At 38.4% G+C, this 23,278-nt stretch overlaps 1 protein-coding gene across 7 annotated transcripts in view; it reads left to right on the top strand.

The window, feature by feature from the left end:
• Positions 1 to 42: 42 nt before the first annotated feature.
• The window catches only part of MIB1 (mindbomb E3 ubiquitin protein ligase 1), an 86,276-nt gene continuing 63,040 nt past the window's right edge, over positions 43 to 23,278 (top strand). For all 7 annotated transcript variants that reach the window (XR_003252304.1, XR_003252305.1, XR_003252306.1 and 4 more), the window contains exons 1-4: positions 43 to 332; positions 9,965 to 10,136; positions 12,962 to 13,091; positions 14,908 to 15,012. Coding sequence is in view for 4 of the 7 variants with exons in the window: in XM_026058603.1 (XP_025914388.1) it covers positions 104 to 332; positions 9,965 to 10,136; positions 12,962 to 13,091; positions 14,908 to 15,012 (636 nt within the window). In the remaining 3 variants the exon portion in view is untranslated. The remainder of the gene's footprint in view (positions 333 to 9,964; positions 10,137 to 12,961; positions 13,092 to 14,907; positions 15,013 to 23,278) is intronic.

The raw sequence follows: 23,278 nt of genomic DNA on the forward strand, positions 1-23,278 counted from the left end.
GGAGGCAGCCGCGGCCGCCCCCATCGGGGTCCCCCTTCGCCGCCTGCGGGCCTCGCTCCCCCTGCAGCCGCCGCGGGGCCCGGGCCCGCGGGGCGTCGCCGGGATGAGCAGCTCGCGGAACAACCGAGTGATGGTGGAGGGGGTGGGCGCCCGGGTGGTCCGCGGCCCCGACTGGAAGTGGGGGAAGCAGGACGGTGGCGAGGGCCATGTGGGCACCGTGCGCAGCTTCGAGAGCCCCGAGGAGGTGGTCGTCGTCTGGGACAACGGCACCGCCGCCAACTACCGCTGCTCCGGGGCCTACGACCTCCGCATCCTCGACAGCGCGCCCACGGGTGAGCGGCCCAGCCCGGCGGCGCCGGGGGCACCGGGCGGGGGGCCGGGGGGGGCTGGGGCCGGGCGCTGGGTGTTCCCCTCCTCGTTCGCAGCGTGCCGCTTTCCGTCTCGGTCTGGTGGGGTGGAAGGAAGCTGCCCTGCCCCCTCTCTTGGCATGGCTCTGCGTGGGCGTGTGTGTGTATAAAAAATATATGTAAAATAATGTGTGCGTATATATGTGTGTATATATAAAAATACACATACGCACACATATATATATTCTGAGTTATATAGGGTCGTGGGGAGAGGAGAAGTTGCCCTGGGACTTTCAGACCGGGCTACACAAAACAAGAGTGATCTGCCACAGAGAACAGCCTTGCAATATGTTGCGGGGGGCAGTGGAAGAAGGGGGCTGAGAGGGTGGTATCTCCGGGTGTTGTTGATTTTTATCCCCCCTCTCCCCCCACCATCCTTGGGTTTATGTTTTGGAGTTTTTTCGCAAAGTGGTAACAGCCATTCTGAGGCAAGTGTAGGGAGGGTGGAAGAAAAAGGGGTGTAGCACCTTTTTGCCAGAGACGATTACGTTAAAAAAGTGGTTGAAGTACTGTTTTGTCTTGTAACGTGTGTGTTTTGCCTTTTATCTGCGTTGCAAGACCTGCTGTGGAATAGCAAAGCAACTGCAAAAACCATGCATTCATTCTTTTAATTTCTCGGCTGCTTGATATTTAGGCTTTAAATTCAGTCGATTTAGACAATGGATTTAGATCACTGGGTTTCATTCTCTTGTTATTCTGCACTGACATTACGCGGCAGTATTGGTGTTGCAAACACTGCAGGGAAATGTTCCTTTTAGCACCTGTTTTACAGTTAAAACTTTTTTAAAAAATACTTTGTGCTGGTAGGTTTCATCAGAAAAATGCTTACTTGGTTTTGGGCCTGGCAGGATTGCCTTAATAGTGAGGTGATTGGTCGGGTTTGTTGGGATACTTAGATACATACTGTTTTCATAATCTGTTTTTCATTTAGAATATGGTGGAGAGGAGAGACCATCTTTCAGCCAGCTATGTATAGGGTAACAGAAAGGAAAATTATGGTGATAGGCTGAAGCTAACACGTTTCTGAAAAGGCAGAATTCTGAAATTCATTCTAGTTAATTACCCCAGTGTAGCTAAGAAAATCGTATTGGTCTTGGTGAACCTTTGAGATTTTTTTTTTTCTCTCTCTCTATGTCTGACTACTTTCCTCTCCCCTGTTTTCTTGGTTTGGTTGTTTTGGTTTGGGAAGGTAGATGTTATTGAAACTTCAGCTGAAAATCTTTTTGAAATGGACCTTGGAACAAGAGGTTAAGAGTAGTCTTTGAAGTCGTGCTTCCTTGTGTTGCAGATGCCTAGGCTTTGAAACTTTACCTGCATTTAATGTCCTGTAGAAACCAGTGGGACTACTTCTGCTTAAAAATAAACATATGCATAAATGTTGAATATGAGCCTTGAATGCTCATTGTTCTTGCTCTGCTTGACTTGTTTGCAAGCTGATGGTATCCTGTTAACAGCATCTGGAGACCTACACTTAATACTCATTTTTAAGTCCTGATTTTTTTTTCTGGTGCTTTATAATTCCTTAGTCCATGTATTTTTTTCTATATAGGAATTACAGGAATTATAAAGACTAGTCCTTATAATTTTCAGTTATGTTTATACTTTTGCGTTATAATTTTAATTTCTGCTTCAGGTAGGACTATGTATATTGCTTTGGGGAAAATTCATAGACACAGCTTTTTTCCAGGCTTTGCAAGTGGTATTTCTGTTCCTGAGGTTTTGGCCAATGGGTGTGCAGAACTGCTGTATGGAGTTACCTAGAGTTGCGTTTGTCTAGAGGAATGGTTCCCTGGAGATAGGAAGAGTGGAAATCCATAAAGAAGCAGTAGCAAAAGGGAAGCACTATACTCCAGTGGAAAGTTAATGGGACTAGGATGCTGTCAATTTGGACTGAAATCTTGGTTTTATTGCTGAATTGATTTGTAATCTTGGGCAAATCGCTTCCCTCCTATAGATTTCCACCTTTTGTATTTGGTTGCTTGTTGTCTGGGGTTAATGATTTTCCACTGTTTAGTATAAGGGACTCTGCCTCTAGATGGTATTTTGATACTATCTCTAGGGCATCTAGATAATTTTGATATAAATAATTATAGGAAAAGTGGGATTAGGTGACAGGAATTCCTAACTGTAGTATTCATAATGAACCTGTTGAACAAAAATGTGTTATAAAATATGGGGGGGTGTCTTTTGTTCTTTTTGTTTGTTTGCTGATAATTAGCACAGAGTTAACTCAAACCTGGATCTTACAGTTTAAAAAAGCATTTTTCTCTTTGGCTAATAAATTTACAGTCAGAACATGAGTGTAATTTTATAGTGAAAGTAAATATAGAAATACAGCAGTAGAAAACAAAATTAGATTGTTTATTGCTGGGAGCGCTTTTTATTAGGTATGCAAAACCAGACATGATTCTAAGCTCTTAAAAATGGTGCTGCTTCAATGAATTTGAAGCATGTACTGTTAAAAACAGTAGTGATGCACCAGGAGCCCGCTGTGTTAAACGAGTAGTGTTTGTAGTCTGTTCTCTCTTTTTTTAAAGTAGATGTTCATACGTGTATGTCTATACATATATAAACACACACATATATATGTGCATTTTGCTTGATGCAAGAACGAAGTTTTATCGACTAAATGAGGTACTGTTCTTACATTTTAATAATTGTAGGCAATAATCACAATTGCAAGACTATGTAGACTTTTCATAAGGATTAAATAATGTTAGTACAAACATTTTAGGTCTGTCTTCATTAAAATAAAAATTAATAATTTATGTAGAGTATCTCTTGTTACCTATTTGCTCCAAGCACAGTCATCTGAGTAAAGAATGATTTCTGAAATGAAGTTTTGTTTGTTTTTTTTTCAGTGATCTGTACCAAGCTAGTTGTATTAGTTCGGCCACTTTTGCCTATTGGTGGTCACATTTACGTTGGCCAGCATTTCTTTAAGCAAGATAAAGGGACTGAGAGAGGTTACTAAACTAGGAATGTAAAAAGAAAGGAAATTTCAGTTAGACCCTGCGGGTGAGCTCCTAAAAGGAGTATGTGGTGGGATGGGATGCATTAACAGTATCCTGTAGCAGTCAGATTGCTTACAAGTAAATCCATGCCTTTTTGTAAAATAGCCTTTTTTAAGACCTAAAAAGAGAACCAGGTGGTCTTGAAAATCCATGTTTTCTGATAGTGTTGGGAAAAAAAAATATGGAAAGGAGTAGTTTCTGAGTAGCTGAACAGAAGCTACAGCTTTATGTCAAAGCAAGAAAGATTAACAGGAAAGTATAGAAAACCAAGCTTTATATTTAAAAGGGAAGGCAGTCTCCTGCGAAAGGTGAAGGCTGTGCAGTAGCATATTATTGAAGAGCACTCCTGGCTGTTCATGTAATACTCATGATCGTTGCATAAAAATTCTGTGTTTATTCTCTTTCTGAAGATGTTTTCTACAAAGCTTAGGCAAAAATTAATTTGTCATCTATTTCCTCTTTTGTATGGTTGGTTCAAAGTAACACTGTTGTTTTCCTGCTTAAAATATTTATCTAATTATGCTTGAGTGAGGGGAGCTGGAGAAGGAGCTGGCATCAGGGAATGGAGTCTTGATGTGGAGCCATCCCTCGATTAAAGCGAGCACATGTCTGGTTTCAAAAGCTCTTTATGCTGGGTTGTGCCCAGGTTAAAAATTTAGCCTGTGTCTGTTGCAGATCTGATTCCCTTTCTCTACTGGTACTGGTAATTCGCTGTAACCTGAATAGTTGTATAAATCATCATGAAATCATAAATGTCAAAACATCTTAAAAGTACTGAGCCTTGGCTGAGTTATTCTATATATTTGTTTTACTCTTGCTTTTAGTCCATCAGGTGTAATTTAAGACAAATTGTATTAGTAAGGATTTTTTTTTAGTGGCTACTTGTAAATACTAACAAAGCCCCTTAAAGCTGAAAATCTGATAGTCTCATGAGCAGTGGTACTTCTGAAACGTGTTTTTTATGAACATGTCCTTTGTTCTCTAACCTTCCTGCCCTTCCCCCATTTCTCCTGCACAATAATCCTCTCCCTCCTCGCGTATCTTGTGATACCCTTACCAGACAAGATAGGGCACATGCTTTGGTGAGGCTGGAGTCTCTCCTATGCAGTGATCGCTCAACTGGCTGCCACCAGATACACTGTTTAATAGATGAATTGTGTTTATGGGGGCACTGATTTGAGTTTTCCCTTCTTGTTTTCCCCAGATTTGGTTTACCTCTGAGATTTCTTGTTTTGCAGTTTGGCTGGGGTCTGGCCATAGCTTCAAAATTATTTGGAGTGGAAGAATGGGAAAAACAAAATGTCTATATTGCTTTTTAAATTGGTATGTAAACAAATTAATTTTATAAGTAGTTTATGGTGTCTCTTGCCTGATGGGAGTATTACCATTATAATAGGAAGGCTTTTTTAGCAAATGAGGGGCATGAATCCATTGGAAACCAGCTTTTACTGGTTCTGAGAACTAATTATTTAAATTACTGTTAACTTTTGCTGTGCTTAACAATTAGTGATGTGGATACTGCTTGTACATCTTGTTTTACTATTAGAATTTGGTTCTTTTATTGGAGAGTTGTATATTGCCACTTTTGAAAATCTCTCTAATACAAAAGAAATTAATTTCTAACAAGTTAAATTGGTAATTTGGACAAGACTGCTTCTATCTCACTTTGCAGCTTTAAGAACAACCATGGGTTTAAAAACTTGTAGGAAAGGCTGTAAAATTGATTTATAAATAAGTGATGGCAGAGGGATTGTGGCCTAAGTAATCCAGTGAAGATATGAGAATAGATGAAAGTGAAAATGACCATGGTAGGGAGATAGGTAAGAAAGGAATATGATATGCAAAGAGTAAAAATATTAATGATGGGTCAGGAATACTGGATTTTATGGTGTACTGATGTTGGAGGGAAGTTATTTAAAGGTAGCTATGCATGGCAGAAGTGTCCATCTCACTACCTAGCTTTCCCCCCCCCCCTTTTTTTTTTGGTCAGATATGGAAGATGATACAAAAAATGTTTCATTTTGCAATACCCTGTTCTTAAGATAATGCAAAAATTAAACCTCCAAATATTCTTCAAAATTTCTTATTTTAGGGAACTAAAGTGTTCTTCTAGTTCATAGCTGACCAGCTGCACTGCTGATGTTGGAATTCTGACGTTCTGATGGTACTTTAATGTATTCTAGTGGTTTAATGAAAGCATTCTTTCCTAATGTAAACTGTATAAAGTTTGTGTTTCTCAACCTTTTAAAAATAGCCTTTCTTTCAAAGAGCAGAAGCAGTTTATATGATAGATACAGGTTGCATTTAGAATAGCACTTTAGTTTGGCCTCAGAGCCTGCTCTTGATCCAGTCTCCTGAGTGTTCCTGCTTACTGTGCTTTGGTTTACATCACAGCATGGTTTCAGAGTGCACAAACTGGTTTCCTTTTTGATGAAACGAAACTGAAAGATGTGATCCCAGTGCTGATAAGCACTCAGTCTGTTGGGCTAGACCAGAGCTAGTCTGAAATACTGTCCTGTCTCCCTTCCTCCCCTGAAGTGTGTGTAGTGTGAACGCCAGGTCCCAAGTGCTGAGTTTTGATGTATAGATTGACTTCTACTTCACCACCATGTTTGCTTAGTGTCATGGTTCTAATTGTTTAATTTTGTCTTCAGATGCCCGTGTACCACTTCTAATATGTAGGTTAGCTGAAAAAATTCATTTTTTCAACCTTCTTTAAAATATACTAGTGATTTAAATAGTATGTTTGGTTTGTATTATGAATATGTTTAAGGGATTAGGTATCTTATTTTATCATCTGGCAGTAGCACCTTGTTTCAGCTTATTTTTTAGCAGCTGAAGTTAAAGCTCTCTCTTAGTCCACTGTCACCAGAGGTATTCAAATCTGTTTCTCCCTTCAGATTTCTAATGCAGTGGTTAAGCTTTCTGTAACTGGATTACTTGCCGGCTCCTGACCTGCAATGATTTCTTTGTTATGCCAACAGTGTTTTGTAGTACTGCAAAGAACTGGATTGGGAAACTAATTCAGCTGAATATTTTTCCTTCTGGCTATTTTTCAGCCTGATATGTTTCTTGATTCACTTTACAACTCACCCCTGCAAACCCTTTTGCTGGTAAAATGGAAAGAATGGAGCAGGATGATCAGGCGAGGCATGGACTTACCAAAGTGTGTGTTGCTGCTGGAATCATTTATATGGGAGTGGGTGATGAAAGCGTGCAATTACTGGGACAGTGCTCAGGGATCCATGAGGTGATGTGACTCTCTCAATCAGATTCTAAACAGAAGATATGTACAGTTCTCTTTGCAAGTCCCAGCGCTGTATTCACTAACATGACTTTTGAACCAAACATCTTTTTACATGTTTTTCTTGATGTTTCCTAAGGAAAGTTTCCAGCCCCTGAGTTTTTCTGCAGCAGCTTCTGCCTCACTGACTTGCAATGTTTAGTTTTTATTTAGGTCTGCCATGAGATGACCTAATTTTGCATTATATGACTTCTGGTTATGCTTTTCTTTTGCCCTTTTTCCTTACTGCTTGCACAAATTTAAAGATCCTTCAGGCTCCTAATGTCGTGGCCGTTTTACATCCAGAGTAAATGTGATTCTCAGCAAACTGTCTTCCATAAAGTTGAGTAACCATTTAAATAATTCCAAAGGTGTGTAACTGCTCTGTCGCTATGTGAAATACCATGTTTAGTGATCCACTTTATAAAACACCCCACCCAACCTCCCAAAACCCTACAACCCAAGCATTGTAACTAAGTAGAAACTTTAAGCAGGGCAACAAAAATAGTGACTAGTTATCCGTTTGAGTCCTTATAATGCATCTGCTCTTGAAGACTATCACACGATATGAATAGTATGGGACTATTTCACATAGCAGTGAGTCAACCACGTTAAGATCATAATACTATCTTTTGGGGTGTAGCAGATATCAACAGATACCAGATATCAAAGTCTCAGTGTACAGAATGAGAATGATTGCTTCCCCCTTGATGTTACCCCTGCATGTTGGGAGCAAGGTCATTGAGGGAGTGTGTATGTGGGGGGAAAACATGCATGGGAGATTTCCAAATTCTTGTTTTGTAGACAAATAGTGATTTTGGTTGTCATTGTTAGCAGCCAACACTTTTTAAATATAGATTTTTTTTTTTTTTAAGATATATGAGGTGTGTTGTCCAGCAGTTGGAGCTGGCAAATAATGTTTAGCTTATAGGAATTGTCCATGCTATGCCTTCAAAATTTCAGCATGGAATTTGTAGTCAAGATAGGAATGCCTTCTTAGTCATGAACTGCTCCAAGAATTAGTGATTATTAGTATAATATCAGAAGTTTCAGGGTTTTCATTGTCACCAAAGGCTATCCTTGGCTGCCCTGAAATGCTGCTCAGATCTCTGCAGTGATGTGTTCAGTCTTTGTTCCAAATGTGTTGTCTTTTCCAGCCTTAACTAAATACAGTTTTATTCCAGTGTTCATACATCAGGACAATTTTTAATCATGGGGCTGGAAATCTTCCTAAATACGTTTATAGCCAAGGCTGGAGGGAGAAACTTTCTTGGTTAGGAGAAATGACACACAAGGTGCACCATATGGTTGTGCTGCCATTTGGAAGGATCTCGACCGGCTGGAGAAATTGGCTGACAGGAATCTTGTGAAGCTCAGCAGAAGAAGATGCAAAGTCCTGCAACCAAGGAGGAATAACCCCATGCACCAGTACAGGCTGGAGGCTGACTGGCTGGAGAGCAGCTTTGCAGAAAAGGACCTGGGGATCCTGGTGGTCACCAAATTGAACGTGAGCCAGCAATGTGCCCTTGTGGCAAAGAAGGCCACCAACATCCTGGGCCACGTTAGGCAGAGTGTTGTCAGCAGGTTGAGGGAGGTGATCCTTCCCCTCTACTCAGCGTTTGGGGGGGGGGGAGGCACCTCTGCAGTGCTGTGTCCAGTGCTGAGCTCCCCAGTACAAGAAAGACATGGACATCCTGGAGCAAGTCCAACAAAGGGCTGCGAAGGTAATTAAAGACTTGGAGCATCTGACATACAAGAAGAGACTGAGAGAGCTGGTACTGTTTAGCTTAGGGAAGAGGAGACTCAGGAGAGGTTGTCTTAATGTGTCTGCCTGATGGAGCAGTAAGGAAGACAGAGCCAGATTCTTCTCAGTGGTGCCCAGTGACAGGGCAAGAGGCAATGGGCACAAACTGAAATACAGGGTAATCGAACGCTGGAACAGCTTGCCCAGAGAGGTTGTGGAGTCTCCATCCTTGGAGATATTCAAAACCCAGCTGGACATGGTCCTGAGCAGCTTTGATTGGGGGGTGGACTATATGATCTCTTGAGGTGCCTTCCAAACTCAGCTATTCTGTGTTTCTGTGACATGGTCAGACAAGATTGTTCCTTCAGTTTTGCCTTTCARCTCTTGGTTTTTCTTCATGGCGGGTGGCTTAGCTGTTGAACACAGATAACTAATAAGTTTGTAGTGAATTTTGCTCTCATTTCCAAAAACAGCCCTTCTGGAGGGGATGAAAACCGTTCTTTTTTCCTTTCTATTTCCAGAGATCCGTGGGGTTTTTTTAGGGTGAGTGAGTGGGAGAGTTCTGTGTTACTCCAGCCTTTCAGTGATCATTTTTTATCTTGTGCTATGTACTGACTGCCAGTACTTATCTCTTCTGTTGCCCAAATATTTCCAAACAGCAGCAGAATCTGATGTTTGTTTTTTTAATCTTGCTGCTGTTTATTGTATTCAAAATGCACAGAGTAAAAATTTCTCTGGCTGATCACTTGCTCAGCTGTAGCTTGGCAAAGCTATTAGAATGAGCAGACTTGAGAACTTGATTTCTTTTTTTCTTTTGTTTTTTTTTTGAAGGTTGGGAAGAGCACATGCTGGTGGATTACGTTTGGTTTATTATTGGCAGATTCTTTTTGAAATGGGTAACATAAAATAGTTAAACGCTTCAAAATGGTGGCATAGATTTTCATGAAGCTGATGCTCTCTGTCAAAGAGAGCTTAACTTCTCCCTATGTTTAAGTGAATAGAGTTTAAACGCCTATATTTTCTATTGTACAAAATGTGTAAATCAAACCAATGGTTCTCAAACACTCATACACAGTTGATCACTAGTTCTTTGTGGTGTATGATCTGTTGAGAGACTTATCCAGAGATGGAATTCCATATTTCCTGGATTTTTTTGGTACATACATTACTGAATGTTTAATTATAAATTACAGGATTCCTCATTTTCTTTCTCATAGAATAATCTCTGGGTATTTGTGTAGATAGAAAAAACCAAATGTAGCTCGTCAAATTTAACAGATGACAAGTTATTATAAAGAAAAAATTTTCAGAAACAGACTGGCAACTAGAAAAGTGAGGCAAATTCCTTGATTTCCCCTCCCCCCAATAATGGTGGATATAGGCTGATATGGTATCCTCATCAACTTTTCTTTACTGTTAACTTTTTATTATATGTTTTCAAATTATAATGCTGTACGGTGGAAATCTGTGTAATGTTGTAGCGATGCTGTTACAGTCTTTTCTTTTTTTCCTTCAGGTATCAAGCATGATGGGACTATGTGTGATACTTGTCGACAGCAACCAATCATTGGTATACGATGGAAATGTGCCGAATGCACAAATTATGACTTGTGCACAGTTTGTTATCATGGGGACAAACATCACTTGAGGCATCGTTTTTATAGAATTACTACACCAGGAAGCGAAAGGTAAAATGTAGCTTTTCCCCTGTGAAATTAAATAGGAACAGTCCATTGGGGTTAACTTCTATTACTGCAGATTTGGTTCCTGAAATTTAGATGGGATAAGCTAGTGGATTCAGGTGTAGATTCTGTTGCTGGTTCCGCCTCTTTGTGAGGGAGGATAAATGGATAAATAGACTTAAACTTTTGCGTCTGAAAAATGCATTAAATGTGGAGATTTAGAACGAAGTAGAGAAAGAAATTAGGATGTGATTATTCAGTTTCTAATAACCTCGTTGTGTGCTTCCTAGTTCTTGTGTTATCAGATAGCAGGTTTAAAATGAAGGCAATTATCTTTACACAGTGCATGATCACAACATCACCTGTCAGTGAATTCCTAAATGTGAAAGTTTAAATAGGTTCAAAAATGGTGTGGACAGATTGATGAATAATGTCCCTCTTGTAGGCTATTAAGAACATAACAATCTGGCGACAAAACCTCTGACTCAGACTCCTTAAACTGTTGACTACAGAAGGCAGAGCAAAGATGCTGTAAAGAGTCACTCTATCCTCACCTTGTTTTTCGTGTGATTTTCTTATGCATCTAATATCGAAGTCTCTTAGAGAAGAACTGTGAACAATATGGGCCTTTAGGTTGTTCTTGCATAGCTCTTCTTGTGTTCTTTAGCTTGAATGACTTCTCTAAATCCAGAGTCCCCTCTGTCATGATTTGCCCACCTGCAAAGTGAGAATAGTGATATTCGCCCATTACTAAATACTTTGAGAGCATTATGTAATGACTACTTGTGCTATCAACTCTATGGTAGCTCTCTGGAATGACATGAAGTCATTGGAATTGTGTTTGTTGGACATGATACTGCTTTAAATGTGGCATGTGTACAACAGAACATTTATTTCTTCTTCTTGGAGAAGTAAGGTTTGCAAGTGTCATAATTTAGTGATGTGCTTTTATAGTTGAGGTAAATTGTTGGAGCACAAAAATGGAGTTCTCGTATTGTTTCATAGGGACTGTGTTTATTTTCTTAGACATTTGCCTTGAAGTCTAACTATGGCTAAAGCGCCCAGGTTAATGGCCTGATTGAAAAATAACTTCTGTTTTTTGAAATTTGTATTGGTAGGTCTAGTTACCAAATAGAGATCATGAGCTTAGTGTCTAAATTATAATGTTGTAATGGAGAACAAAACTTAGATGTTGAATCCAAGAGTAGAAAGTGCTGGCTTGGTGCATTTAATAGAAAATAAGTAACAAAATACGAATCTGTTTTCCAATTTACTACCTTTTTTTAAAATCTCATTGCCTTTGAAAATACTAGTCAGTCTTTTTTTCTTCATTTTCTTTTTAGCTGAAGGTTCCTTTATAATTAAGGAATCTGTTTTGGTGTATAGAAGATAAGTTTTAGCTTTGGAGATAAAATTCTATGCAACGTGTAGAACTGCAGGAAATCTTTTGCATCTTGACTCTTTCTCCCTATCTATGTTTACACCAGCTGATTTCTGTCTTGCAGCTCTTACTTAGAAGACAGCTTCATCTGCCAAGGAGCTGTTTCTTTTAGATCCAACTTAGCTGAGAAAAAATGATTAAATTTAGTTGTTTGAGGGAGGAGAAAGGGCAAAGCAGCGCAGTGGAATTTGAGGGATAGCTCATTAGAAAAATGGCAAAATGCATCTAATGACATTTGGATGAAGGAAAGCATAAGCTCTACTGATTTTGTTCTTAAGTCTGGGATGTCATATGGGCTGCATACCAAAGTAAAATGTGCCTTTTTTGTGTCAGGTTTGTAGATGTTGAGATATTTCTGAAATGCTGCTCTAAACAACATATCTCTTCGCGTTTTCTGTCACCCTTTTGTATTACTTAGATAAAATTTGCTAATATTTTGATGTGCTCTTTTCATTGATTCTAACAATTTGTTAACTTTTTCCTTGTCTGCCATCTGCTGGATGTTAAAAGTTGAGCAGGAGGGTTTTAACTTCCTGAAGAGGTCAGGAAACATTCAGAATTTCAGCTGAAAAATACTTTTGTCTGGCAACATTCTTATGGCATGAAGTAAGAAATCTGGTTGCAYGCAGAATGGTGGCTTTTGAGATGACTGCAAAGGCAGGAAAATGTTTATCTCTGTTTCCATTTGCAATTAATTATTCATAAAGAACTGTTCTGTTTGGGCGCTTTTTCTGTGCTGATCTATTTTGGTTCTGTTGGAGTCTGAGGAAAAGAGGAGGTTGTTTTAGGAAAATAGCATATTATTATAAAAATAAGACTGAGAAAATGGATGCTGATTATGTTGAATGAAATGTGCCAAGATATGTAAAAAGTATGTAGAGAGTAAACTCTTGTCACATGGAGGGGGAAAAGGTGCAGCTCTTCTACTTAATAGCATAATTCTGAATAAAGATAGAAGTACAGTTACAGGAAAGTAATATTGACCTAGGGATGCTTCTAAGAGAAACAGAAATGTTTTGTTTATAGAAGTCTCTGTTCCTTTACTGATGTTAATAATGTCGGTACAGATCTATTCCTAAGTTGCCTCTATTTGTAGATCTATTCATAGTAGGAAGTTTGAGGAAGAAATTTTCATTAGGATTAAAAACTTTAATTATAAACACATAATAATTCAGATTTAGGAAGAACTTTTTAATCTGGTGGGCTGCTGTTTGAGTTGAGAATGTAATGGAGGTGATTCACACACTGAAATCTGCATTTGTGGGGTTATTTTTGTTTCAAGATGTTCTCCTGTCCTCCCGCTTCCAAAGATTAATTTTGGACTTTTTGATACGGAGCTTTTATCATCTTGACTTTTTTATTTTTTATTTCCCCCCCCTTGGAACTTTAGGGTATTGTTAGAGTCTCGCCGTAAATCAAAGAAAATTACAGCAAGAGGAATCTTTGCAGGTGCCAGGGTGGTACGAGGAGTTGACTGGCAATGGGAAGATCAAGATGGCGGCAATGGGCGTAGGGGAAAGGTAAAAATAAAACTGGCTTAAATAAGATAATGCATGTCTGGATGTTCAGGTAATGCCCTCAGTGGCCTTTTTAATTAAAGAGTAAAAATATCATAAATTTAAAATATTAATTTTCTAGGCGTTTCTGGTTTGTATTCTTTAATGCTGAAGCATTTAGAAAAAGGAGGTGCTATATATTATGACCAATTAATTTAAATTTAAATTTGCATGTTTACGATATCAACATAACACTTTTTAAATGGGCAAAWTTTTGTTCTGGTGGTTCTATTTAAGACTGGCTTGTAACAATAAGATCTTGGGTATGTTTCAGCATTACTGGAGAGCTGGTATAACAGCAGAGTTCTCAAGCATAGCCCTTCCCAATCAGTCACTACTACATTCTGCAGTCTGACTGCTTGTGGGTCACCCCATTTGTGTATACCTGGCTCTAGCTTTCAAGTGCTTGTGCCCTGTATTTTTGTTTTTTATCTAATAATTATAGAGACTTTTCTAGTTTAAAAACAAGAACTTTGCAAGTGTTGGTTGCAGATATGAGGTCCTAAATTAGACAATAATATAATAAGTATTTTTGATATAGTTGTATAGGGAAAATGTGAAAATAATTGGGTTTATGGAGAATTGAATTGTTTGGAATGATATGTTGCTAATCATGACCTTTGCATATTTTCTACAGCTTACATTTCCCTAGAGAACAAATAGAGGATTGTTATAAGTGTGAACATATAGCAGGGAGAGTAAGATGTACTGTGACTTTTATCACCGTAAAAGGGAGATTTTAGGGTGAGAATTGAATGCCCTTATATCTAGGGGAACTGATATTTTAGTTACCTTTATTTTTAATAATATTTAAACAGCATTTAAAATAAAATGACAAGTTCCTGAATAAGAATGGCTATTTTATACCCTAGATAGGCTGTAGGACTTTGAGGATTTCATTTTGGATTTTATTGAGAGGAAATTACAAGTTTAAATCTCTTAAAACAACAACAAAAGCCACCCATATCTTGCTTATTTACCCCTTGTTGTGAATTTGGCAGAATATTTTGAAACCTCTGAAACCCTGCAAAGTAAGAGCCTTATCCCGCATTGTCTACTTTATGTACTAAATTTGAGTTGGTGGGATTATTTCTGAGCTGAAAATGTGTATAAATGCATATTAAAAGTGTTTTCAAGATGGGTATAAACTAAGAAAAGGAACTACTAGATACCAGAAACAGCTTTTAAATAAATACCCAAAGAAGGATGAGAATGAAGACAAATTCTGGAAGTTGATTCTTTGAGTAATGGATGTGTTTTCCGAATTTGGTGTGCAGCCTCATAATTTCAGAAGCGTCAGGAAAAGTCTTTTTCACTTTCTTTTGCCCTTTTGTTAAACAGATTGGCACTGGAAATAAAATTTTGCCGTTAGGCACCAGGCATGTTAAACCAGACAAATTGGAGTGATGAAAATAGTTTTCATACTGTGGTGTTCCCCTCCCCCCCCAAGGAAATATTTTTTCTAGCAAGAACATGTCAAAACAACATAAAGTAAATATTTACTTTACAGATTTCATTCTATATTTATGTAATTCTGTTAGCTACCAAATGCATAAAAGAAAAATAGGCCTACAAAATAAATATTCAGGCTGTGGTCATTATTAAGACAAGTAGGGAACACTTTTATCAAACAGAAAACATCTTCAGAATAAATTTTGGAAATTCAGTAAAATTGCTAAGTCCTACATTTGTCCAAAGGGATGAACAAAATTTTAAGTTTAAATGTGCTTCTAAATCTTTGTTATAGAATCAATTTTCTCATTTTTTTACAATTAAATAGGTAACTGAAATCCAGGACTGGAGTGCGTCAAGTCCACATAGTGCAGCATATGTTCTTTGGGACAATGGTGCTAAAAACCTTTACAGAGTTGGCTTTGAGGGCATGGTGAGTATAAAAAAAACACAAAGGGTAAAACTCTTGGTGGGGGAAGGGTAGTGAGAATAACTTGTTGTGCTTTATTCTCTCCCTTTTGTAATACTCTGTCAGTTTGCGTGCTTTTAGTCAGGTCATTGTGCATACAGCTGTATAGATCATGCATATGTATTAGGAAGGAAGTCTGATCTGAGATTTTATTGAACATGCAAGTAATTTAAACTTTAGAGCTGGTTTCTGGCTGAGTATAGTAAATATTTACATTTTTCATACATGATATTCGTACTATGCTAATATTGTGCCTATATTAAAATTCACCAAAGCAAAAAATAGCATTTATTCATGAACTTTTAAAGACCTATATGTTTAACTCCTGAACTCTGAAGTTCGTTGTAACTTTGGTCTGAGTGATTACTGCAAGATTTGCAGGTTTTTAATTATGAGAAACACTTAAAATCCTCTTGTGATAATTTTTTTTGTCAATGAGAAGGTGATGAATTATTTTACAACCCTAATTTACTCTAGCATGAAGTTTTTCTTTTTCACTTCGTAGCTTCTAAAGCCACTACTACAGCTATAGAGAGAAAATGGGTCAGATTCTAGCATAAGTGCCTTCTGTTGCTGGTTTTTCTTACCCTAATGTGGGTCAAGGAAAGGTTACTTCAATTTTCAATTGCTATAACATCTTAATTAGTATTGTCTTTGCATCATTTCTGTTTGATAATGCAGAGGAAAGCCATGTTAACTTAACATTGGAACATCTTGTCAGACATACCAGTGATAAAATATAAAAGTCAACAGTGACCAGTCCACTTTTTTCAAAGTAAAATATTTTGCCTTATGGTATTGCTTATGAAGTTTGTTTATAATGTTAAAAAGACATACTAAATATTTTTCTTGCAGTAAATACATATTTTAATGTCAGGTTTAACAAAAGAGTAAATATCTTTAGTGCAGATCAGCTTTTTGATGCATGTCTTGGAAAATTCAGTCATGTATAGTTTCTTCAACAGTCTGAAACGGAATAAAATGTAAGTCACATGATCCTGTGAACTCCCTTCCAGTCCTGCTAGTTCTAAAGAAAATTTCTTGTATACTGGCAAAGGGAAAAGAAAGTTAAATATACTATTATGTGGTATAATATTATTAAACCAATGGTTAGTGTCTCTCCCCCCCTCCTCCCCCCTCAATATTTGAATGTGATGCATAAAAAAGGAGCACAACTACCAAGATCTAGATAGAGCAAGATACAGTTCAGCTGAACTTGTTTGTTGTGATTTCAGAGTTACTATGTTGAAATTTTTAGACTCTTTAATGCAGGAGATCATGCTAGAGAATTGTTAAAGATTCTTTCTGGCCTCAGAAACTAATAAGATAAGCTATTTCAGAATAGAATGCAACTTACTTTCTTAATAAAAAATAAAATTTTTATTATTGATTAATCAACTATTTTCTGTTGCCAATCTATTGCCATATAAGGGAGTGTTAATTTTCTGCAGTACTTGATCAATTACTGCAACTATAAGCTGAATGGATAAGTAGAGGATGACCCTTTTCCAAGACTTGCATGAATGGAAATATTTGGTCAGTCATTTAATGATTAGTGACACTTACTTAAAAAAAAAAAAAAGCTGTTAAAAATATTTATAAAATTAACATATGTATAAAGGATAATTTGAGGCTTCTTATGTAGTGCTTTTCTGGTTGTAATCCAATTCTACATTAATTTTATCTTTGTCAGATACTGCTGTCAAAAATTATCACTTCAGACAGAATGGGTTTTTGGGTATCTGTGACAGACAGTCATTTAAATGTAAAGCTAAATTTTATAACAGATTAGTTGCTTGCTAATGTGTATGTTCCATTATGATTCTCTGCTAACATTTAAGTGCTGTTATGTATAGCTGGCTAATAGACTGTCAGAAAGCCCATATAAAGTTGGGGCAAACTTGTCCTGAGACTTAAGAATTGATTAACAATGTACAGAAAATGTGGGATCAACAGTACTCAGTGTGGGCCCAAGTAAATACAGCTGTGAAGAAACCCATACTTACAAATGAGTAGCACTTGACTTGGACACAAATGGAGCTGATTAAAGAAACATAGCTTATTATCTTAAGTCAGGGTTGCTTATTTGATAGCTGACAGGCTGCATCTGGTCCTCAGAATGAATTTATCCAGCCTGCCAGCTTTTCCTTGGAAAAGACAAAGATTGGCTGTTAGGGCAGCAGGTGCTGGCTGAAAACTTTCATTTATCTATGGTCAGATATTTTAGTTTGCTGTTGCTGTGTTTATATGGGAAGTAGTTGAGAAAGATGCATCCTCTCTTTGTTTGTACTGTCTGCCATTTAAATCTGGGAGTCTCTACTGTCACACTTACATAGCCTACAAATCCCCMAACTGGAATCTGTAGTTATAAACTCTTGGGTTGGATAAAACCTTTCTTGCATCTCTAGGAGGAATAAAGTGCTATTGACTAATATGATTACTGACAGCACTCACATTTCATATCCATATATATTCAGATTCTAGAGCAAGACCAAGCTGCTAACCACATTATTTGCTTCTTTAAAAATGTGTGAACATAGTCTTTTGTAGTAAAAAGGTACAGTATATGGAATTAGAGAGTTTTGGGGAAGACTGAGCTAGTTTTTTGGACTTGTTTCTGGTCTTTAATGCTTCATATCAAACACCTAAGAATGTTAAGCTGTACCATGCCTTGGTTTTCAACAAGCATTGTATTCTATTACTTCAATAGATAATACAGAATGCTATAAAAACACAACAATGGGTTAAATTCTGGGGCCTTCTGCTAGCAGGAATGCCCTAAATCTAATGTCTGGTTCATTATTCAGGAATCATTTCTGTGCTACCGAATTTCTTTGCTCGATACAGTCTGCCTTGTCTGTTGTGATTAATCTCCTACTCTTGTTTTTCATTATGGACGATCTTACTTTCATCTGTGTAGAGTCTGAAAGAAGTAACTGTAGTTATCATCCATCATTGTCACAGCAATCTGTAAGCCATCTGTGTTTGTGTACTTTTTCCACAAAAGTCTGAATAGCTGAGTGCGTAACAGAATTTGGGAAGATTCCTTGCCCTTATGTTTTTGACGTTATTTTAAACTTTGTTTTTTTCATCCTGATTGATGCCTAAAGGTTCATCAACATTTATTTGGGTTACCTTTGAAGATGGACCTTGAAGTTACCTCAGAGGATTTTAAAAAGTGACTTATTAACACATAATTCATTTTTTTAAAATAAAAATGAGAAGTCTCTTGCAATACTAGGCATTGCAGGTGAGTGTTGTAAAATATATAGAAATACACTTTCTGCTGCAGTTATGGCATAGAATGCAAGTCAGATCTTCAGCTGTCCAGCTCTTGTAAAGAAAGAGCAGCAAGAATTCAGTTTACAAACAGTTGTGTAGTTGTCTGAAGAGGCAGTTTAATCTTAACCCATGAGTTTGACTAGAACATGGCTGGAAACATAAGAGTTGTTGATTTTTATTATTTTACTTGTCACTTTACTTGTCACTATTTTGTTAATTCACTGTCCTTCTGTTGTCTTCTAGGTGTTGATCAAAACTGACTTAAAACCTGAAAACATGTATTTTGGCCATCTTTACATACGAGGCAGGTGTTTCCATTACATTACTTACGACATAGCCAAACATAGGTAGATAGTTGTTTTTGAATCCAGAAAGAAGTGAGGTGTTTATATATTCCCTGTGTGTTCATTTGCATTTGTCAGCAGACTTTTTTGCTTCTTGTTTACTTAGTCTGTCTTGTCTTCATTCTCTGGTAGTCTTGATTAAGCCAAGTTTTTCATCTGTCTTCTGTCCATAACCAAGTGGCCAAGAAGCATTTTCCTTAACAGAAAAAGAACTTTACTGATCCTGTCCTATCACGTTCATTTACCATATTACCCCAAAACAAAGACAATCCTGAATTTAAGATGATCCCACTTAATTTTTATTTTTTTTAAGTGCCTATAGACAATAATGTTAAAAACTGTTCACTCATGATTTGCCTGAAGTCTGGTTCTTCTGGAAAGCTCTATCATTTTTGCCATTATTTTTGCACCTTGTACCTCTTTATTTAATTTCTCTCCTGGTATCATTTACTGCTCAGGTTAGATGACATTTCAGTGCATCTAGCATAAACGTTCTTCTTTTTCTTAGCAGCACACCTGGTCTCCTTACCAAGTCTGTACACCTCCATCTCTGGTTTTGTTGGATGGTATTCCATATTGATAGGAATAACTTAATAGTTAATCCAGTAGGCAGCTGCTCCTTTGGCATTGATTTGCTTTTCAAGGTCATATATTATGGCACTCTTATACCATCTGCCAACACTGCTGGACATTAATGTACATTTTTTCATTCCCTGAAGTTTTTATGATGATGAAATTGCATCTGTTTCTTCAATGGTGTAATTGGATAGCGTGTCAGAGTAAACTGTCATCTCATCTGTATTTCCCATTTGGATCAGCAGACCGTGGTGTTTACACAATCTAATCACATACTGCTGGGATGCAATGAATTTTTCAGTGAAGTCAGAAGGTAGATGTTAGCAGAGCAGTCTCCGCTGTACGCAAAATCCCTTATGACCGACTGTTCATATGCATCAACTATGGGCCTGAAATTCTTGCTGTGGAAGGTTTGTGCTCATATTTTTTCTGGAGCTTTCAGCTTATGACTTCCTGCATGCCTGGGGCATCCGTCTCTTCTTGAAGCATACCCAAATTCCACAAAAATCTGCAATTTGTTCTGCTTCTGGAAAGCATCCTCTTTTGGGTTTGCTGAGTGAATGAAGTGAATGAAAAATAGCCCCATCAAGTTAGCATATAAAAGCTTATGTTTTGTTTTCATCTTCACACATTTGTCTCTGTCACGTATTTACACCTGGCCTCGCAGTTTTATTTATTTTTTCTGCGTATGATATCATTGTGAGTCTAAAACTTGCATTTTAACTTCTCCTGGCTTTTGGTACGTTCCCTTTTGCACTTGTACATCTCGTCTCCGAATGATCTGCCGTATCCGTCTGCTTATTAGACTCAGGGAGACTCATAAAACTGCCAAAAAGTACAGTGGAGTTCTCTGAAGCGCAGGGAGGGACGAGCCCTGAGGATTCGCTGGTGCGAGGATGCGCTGTCCTGTCCTCCGGTCGCTGGGGCCGGGCTGCAGCTGTGCCTCTGCTCCTTCCGCACTAGGGGGCTTCTGGCGCCATGCGCTCCTGGTGTCCTGTTAACCGGCCAGGGAGATGACTGAGTTTAACACAACCCCTTTTTTTTTTTTTAAGTTAAACTATTTGGGGAGTGTCGCGAAAGGAGTGATGCACTTCACTCGTAAGAGGGAAGCACCACTATGTTTATTGCGGTAAGACAGCGACTTAACAAAGTTCAATTGTAAATGAGAATTTTTAACAAGGTTCGATTGGCAAGGTTCACTCAGTTATTTACTGCATGAAGGACAGGGTCAGATGCGTGTGCAACGGAGACCCTCCTGTTGAGTCACGAGGTTCAGGCTGGACCCCCTTGCTTTCTAAACTCCTTCTGAGAGGAGCCTAGGTGCAGCTGAATCTGATCCTAGTCTCAGACTTGGTCAACAGTTTATGTCTAAGGGATTATGTGCACAATTAGTCAGAGATATAACTCAGCAAAGTTCCGTGAAGTTCGCAGAAGTTCAGCATGCTATTAATCACTTACTTGAGGATCTGTCACGGGTAAGGAATCTCTCAACCTCGAGGAGTAACCTTGAGAGGCATCCCTGCTCAAGAGGAGGTTCTTCAGTGCAGCCCACTGCCATGCAGGAGAGCTCAATGGGCTCTGGGCTGCCCCCTATTTATGGGGGGGGAGATGATTGACTCATAGTCATATTTGCATGCTAGACAGGTCTTAGTTGGTGCCTGCTCAATTAGCCCCTGCCTACGTGCTGTTTACAGGGAAGCCAGGTTGAGGGGGAGAGAGCACATTTGGGGAGGGAAGGAGCACACCATCACAGGGAGAACAAAGCTTCTTTACCTTTTCTGGTAGATACAGTAGGTGACTACAAGAAATAAGTGTACTTTTCTAGAATTAGAATTACGCAGCCAGTTTTCCTGGTACTGAAGTACAGTTAAGTACATTTTTCTGTCTTAAAACTCCTGGAATTTTTTCAGGGTTATGTTTTTCTTTAAGACATTTGCAGACCTTTCTTATGTTGATACGTTAGTTTACTTTTGTTAGTAGCGCTGTTTACAAAGTTGTGGAAGGAACTCTTTGCTGTATATATGCTACCTACTGAGTTAGTTTCTTCTTCATCTTCCTTCATCTCTGTCAGTGCCTCATCTTTCCCTGTGTTTTCCATGAGTCCTTCTCAGTTTATTTTTTTGGTGAAGGCTTTGCTTAAACAAAACCAAACCCACTCAACCCCTCCCCCCCAAAAAAAAAACCGCTTTACCTTGCTTTTCTTCAAGACTTAGATCAGACTCTTTTATGCCTAAGTAATCTAACTTGGACTCCAACGTGTAAATGAAAGGAAGACAGATATGAAACTGAGGTTGGACACCAAGCTACCACTTTGTTTCACAGCCAGCTCTATCATACTCCAGAAATAAACTACGCTTAGTGCATAGTACAGCAGGGTAAAGAGAGAGAGAACAGACTTGTCTGCACAGATCTGGAGGTTTCTGTCTTTGTGTAAAATTTAAGGTGTTTTAACCTGCTTTCTGGTAACTTCTGCTGTAAAACTATAACTCAAAATCCATCATATTGTTACTGAATGTTTTCGCTGCTGCTGATGGCTTTTAGACATCAGCCTGCCCTGTGCGTTACCACTTGCTGTAACCCGTGTTGATCTTGTGCCCAAACTTTGCCTGGTTGCAAGGAGAACTGTGTTGGATCTTCCCACTCTCTCTTGTTAATGCTCCGAAGACTGTGCAAATAGCTCTTGCGTATATACTCCTTCTTGACTCTTACGCACACAGTTGGTTGTCGCATGACATGAAGAGTTTGTATTCAGGGGCTCCAGGCAAATTAAATCTCCATTAGTCCCAGTGAATTAATCGGCTGGCCATCTGGGATGGCTGGCAGAGCTCCTTTGTCCTCAGCCCGGTTAAACCCAGCACCTGCCCACCAGGTGGCAGCATTTTGTTGCAGCCCTTCTGTTTGGGTGCTGAACAAACTGGTTTTTGACAGAATTTGAAGAGCAGCTAAATCTCGTTATTTTGATCTGGCTGTTTTAATTGGTATTTTAAAAAGTGGCTGGACATTCTTCATAGATCAGGCTGTACTCCAAATTGTATTAGCGGTTAGAGGTCACTGAAGGTAGTATTGTGTTCATCAGTATCTTGGAAACTGGGAAGACTTAAGAGGTGTCATTTTCATCCTTTTGCAGGAGGACAGTGTCATAATAAATCTTGGGTGCAGGAAAAATAAGGAATAATTAGAAAAGCATTTACTTGGTTTATTTTCTCACAGTCACCACCTGTCCTCTTTTTCCTCCCCCATGCCCTGCCAGTATTCTGACACATTCAGCAAAGTTTCCTATCTCCCTCACAACTCATCCTGCACACAAAATGCCCTTTGTTTAGCCGAGTTGTTCCACGGAGAGCAATGCCAGATGGCAGCCATTTGGCTTAAAGGGTTACACAGGAAAGAACTAGAAGAAGGGAGAACTATAGGAACTCTGCTGGATTTATGAATAGTAGCTGGTTATCACACTTGAAACTTCTGTTTCTTGGATAATACGAAACAGAGTCTTTCTGGAGGCGTAGTCTTTAGAACTTTTCTCCTTAAAAGAGCTGTGTTTAGTTCAGCGTAAAGGTTATTAAAAACAAACAAACAAAAATAAAACCCCATATCCTTGTATTCTGTATATTTTTCACAGGAAATTCTTCAGATTTTAGAATTTGGATGCCAAATTTTATTCTCTAAGTTAAAATAAACATAAATCTGACTGAAAAAGATGTGGAAAGGAAGGGCAGCATTGGCAAGACTTAAATGATACTGTACAGGAAAGTCTGTGGTAGCAAGCACACTGTGTGCAGTTTTTTTATTCTTGCTTTACTTGCATTACTATGCTTTTTTTTTTGAAAGGAACAATGCCTACAGAACAATGCAGAAGAGCTTTGCCTTATTCTAATAATCATTTTGAGTTAACGTTTTTATCCTTTACAAAGCATTAATGTAAAGCCTTTTATATTGCTAAGAGTTATTAAATCTTGTGAATGTCAAGGCTGACAGCTTGTAAGAGTACTAGAGATTGTTTGCATCTGTAACTTCATAGGGCATGTTTT

The sequence above is a fragment of the Apteryx rowi genome, unplaced genomic scaffold (assembly GCF_003343035.1).
Source record: "Apteryx rowi isolate R43461 unplaced genomic scaffold, aptRow1 scaffold_149, whole genome shotgun sequence".
In the NCBI taxonomy this organism is placed as follows: domain Eukaryota; kingdom Metazoa; phylum Chordata; class Aves; order Apterygiformes; family Apterygidae; genus Apteryx; species Apteryx rowi.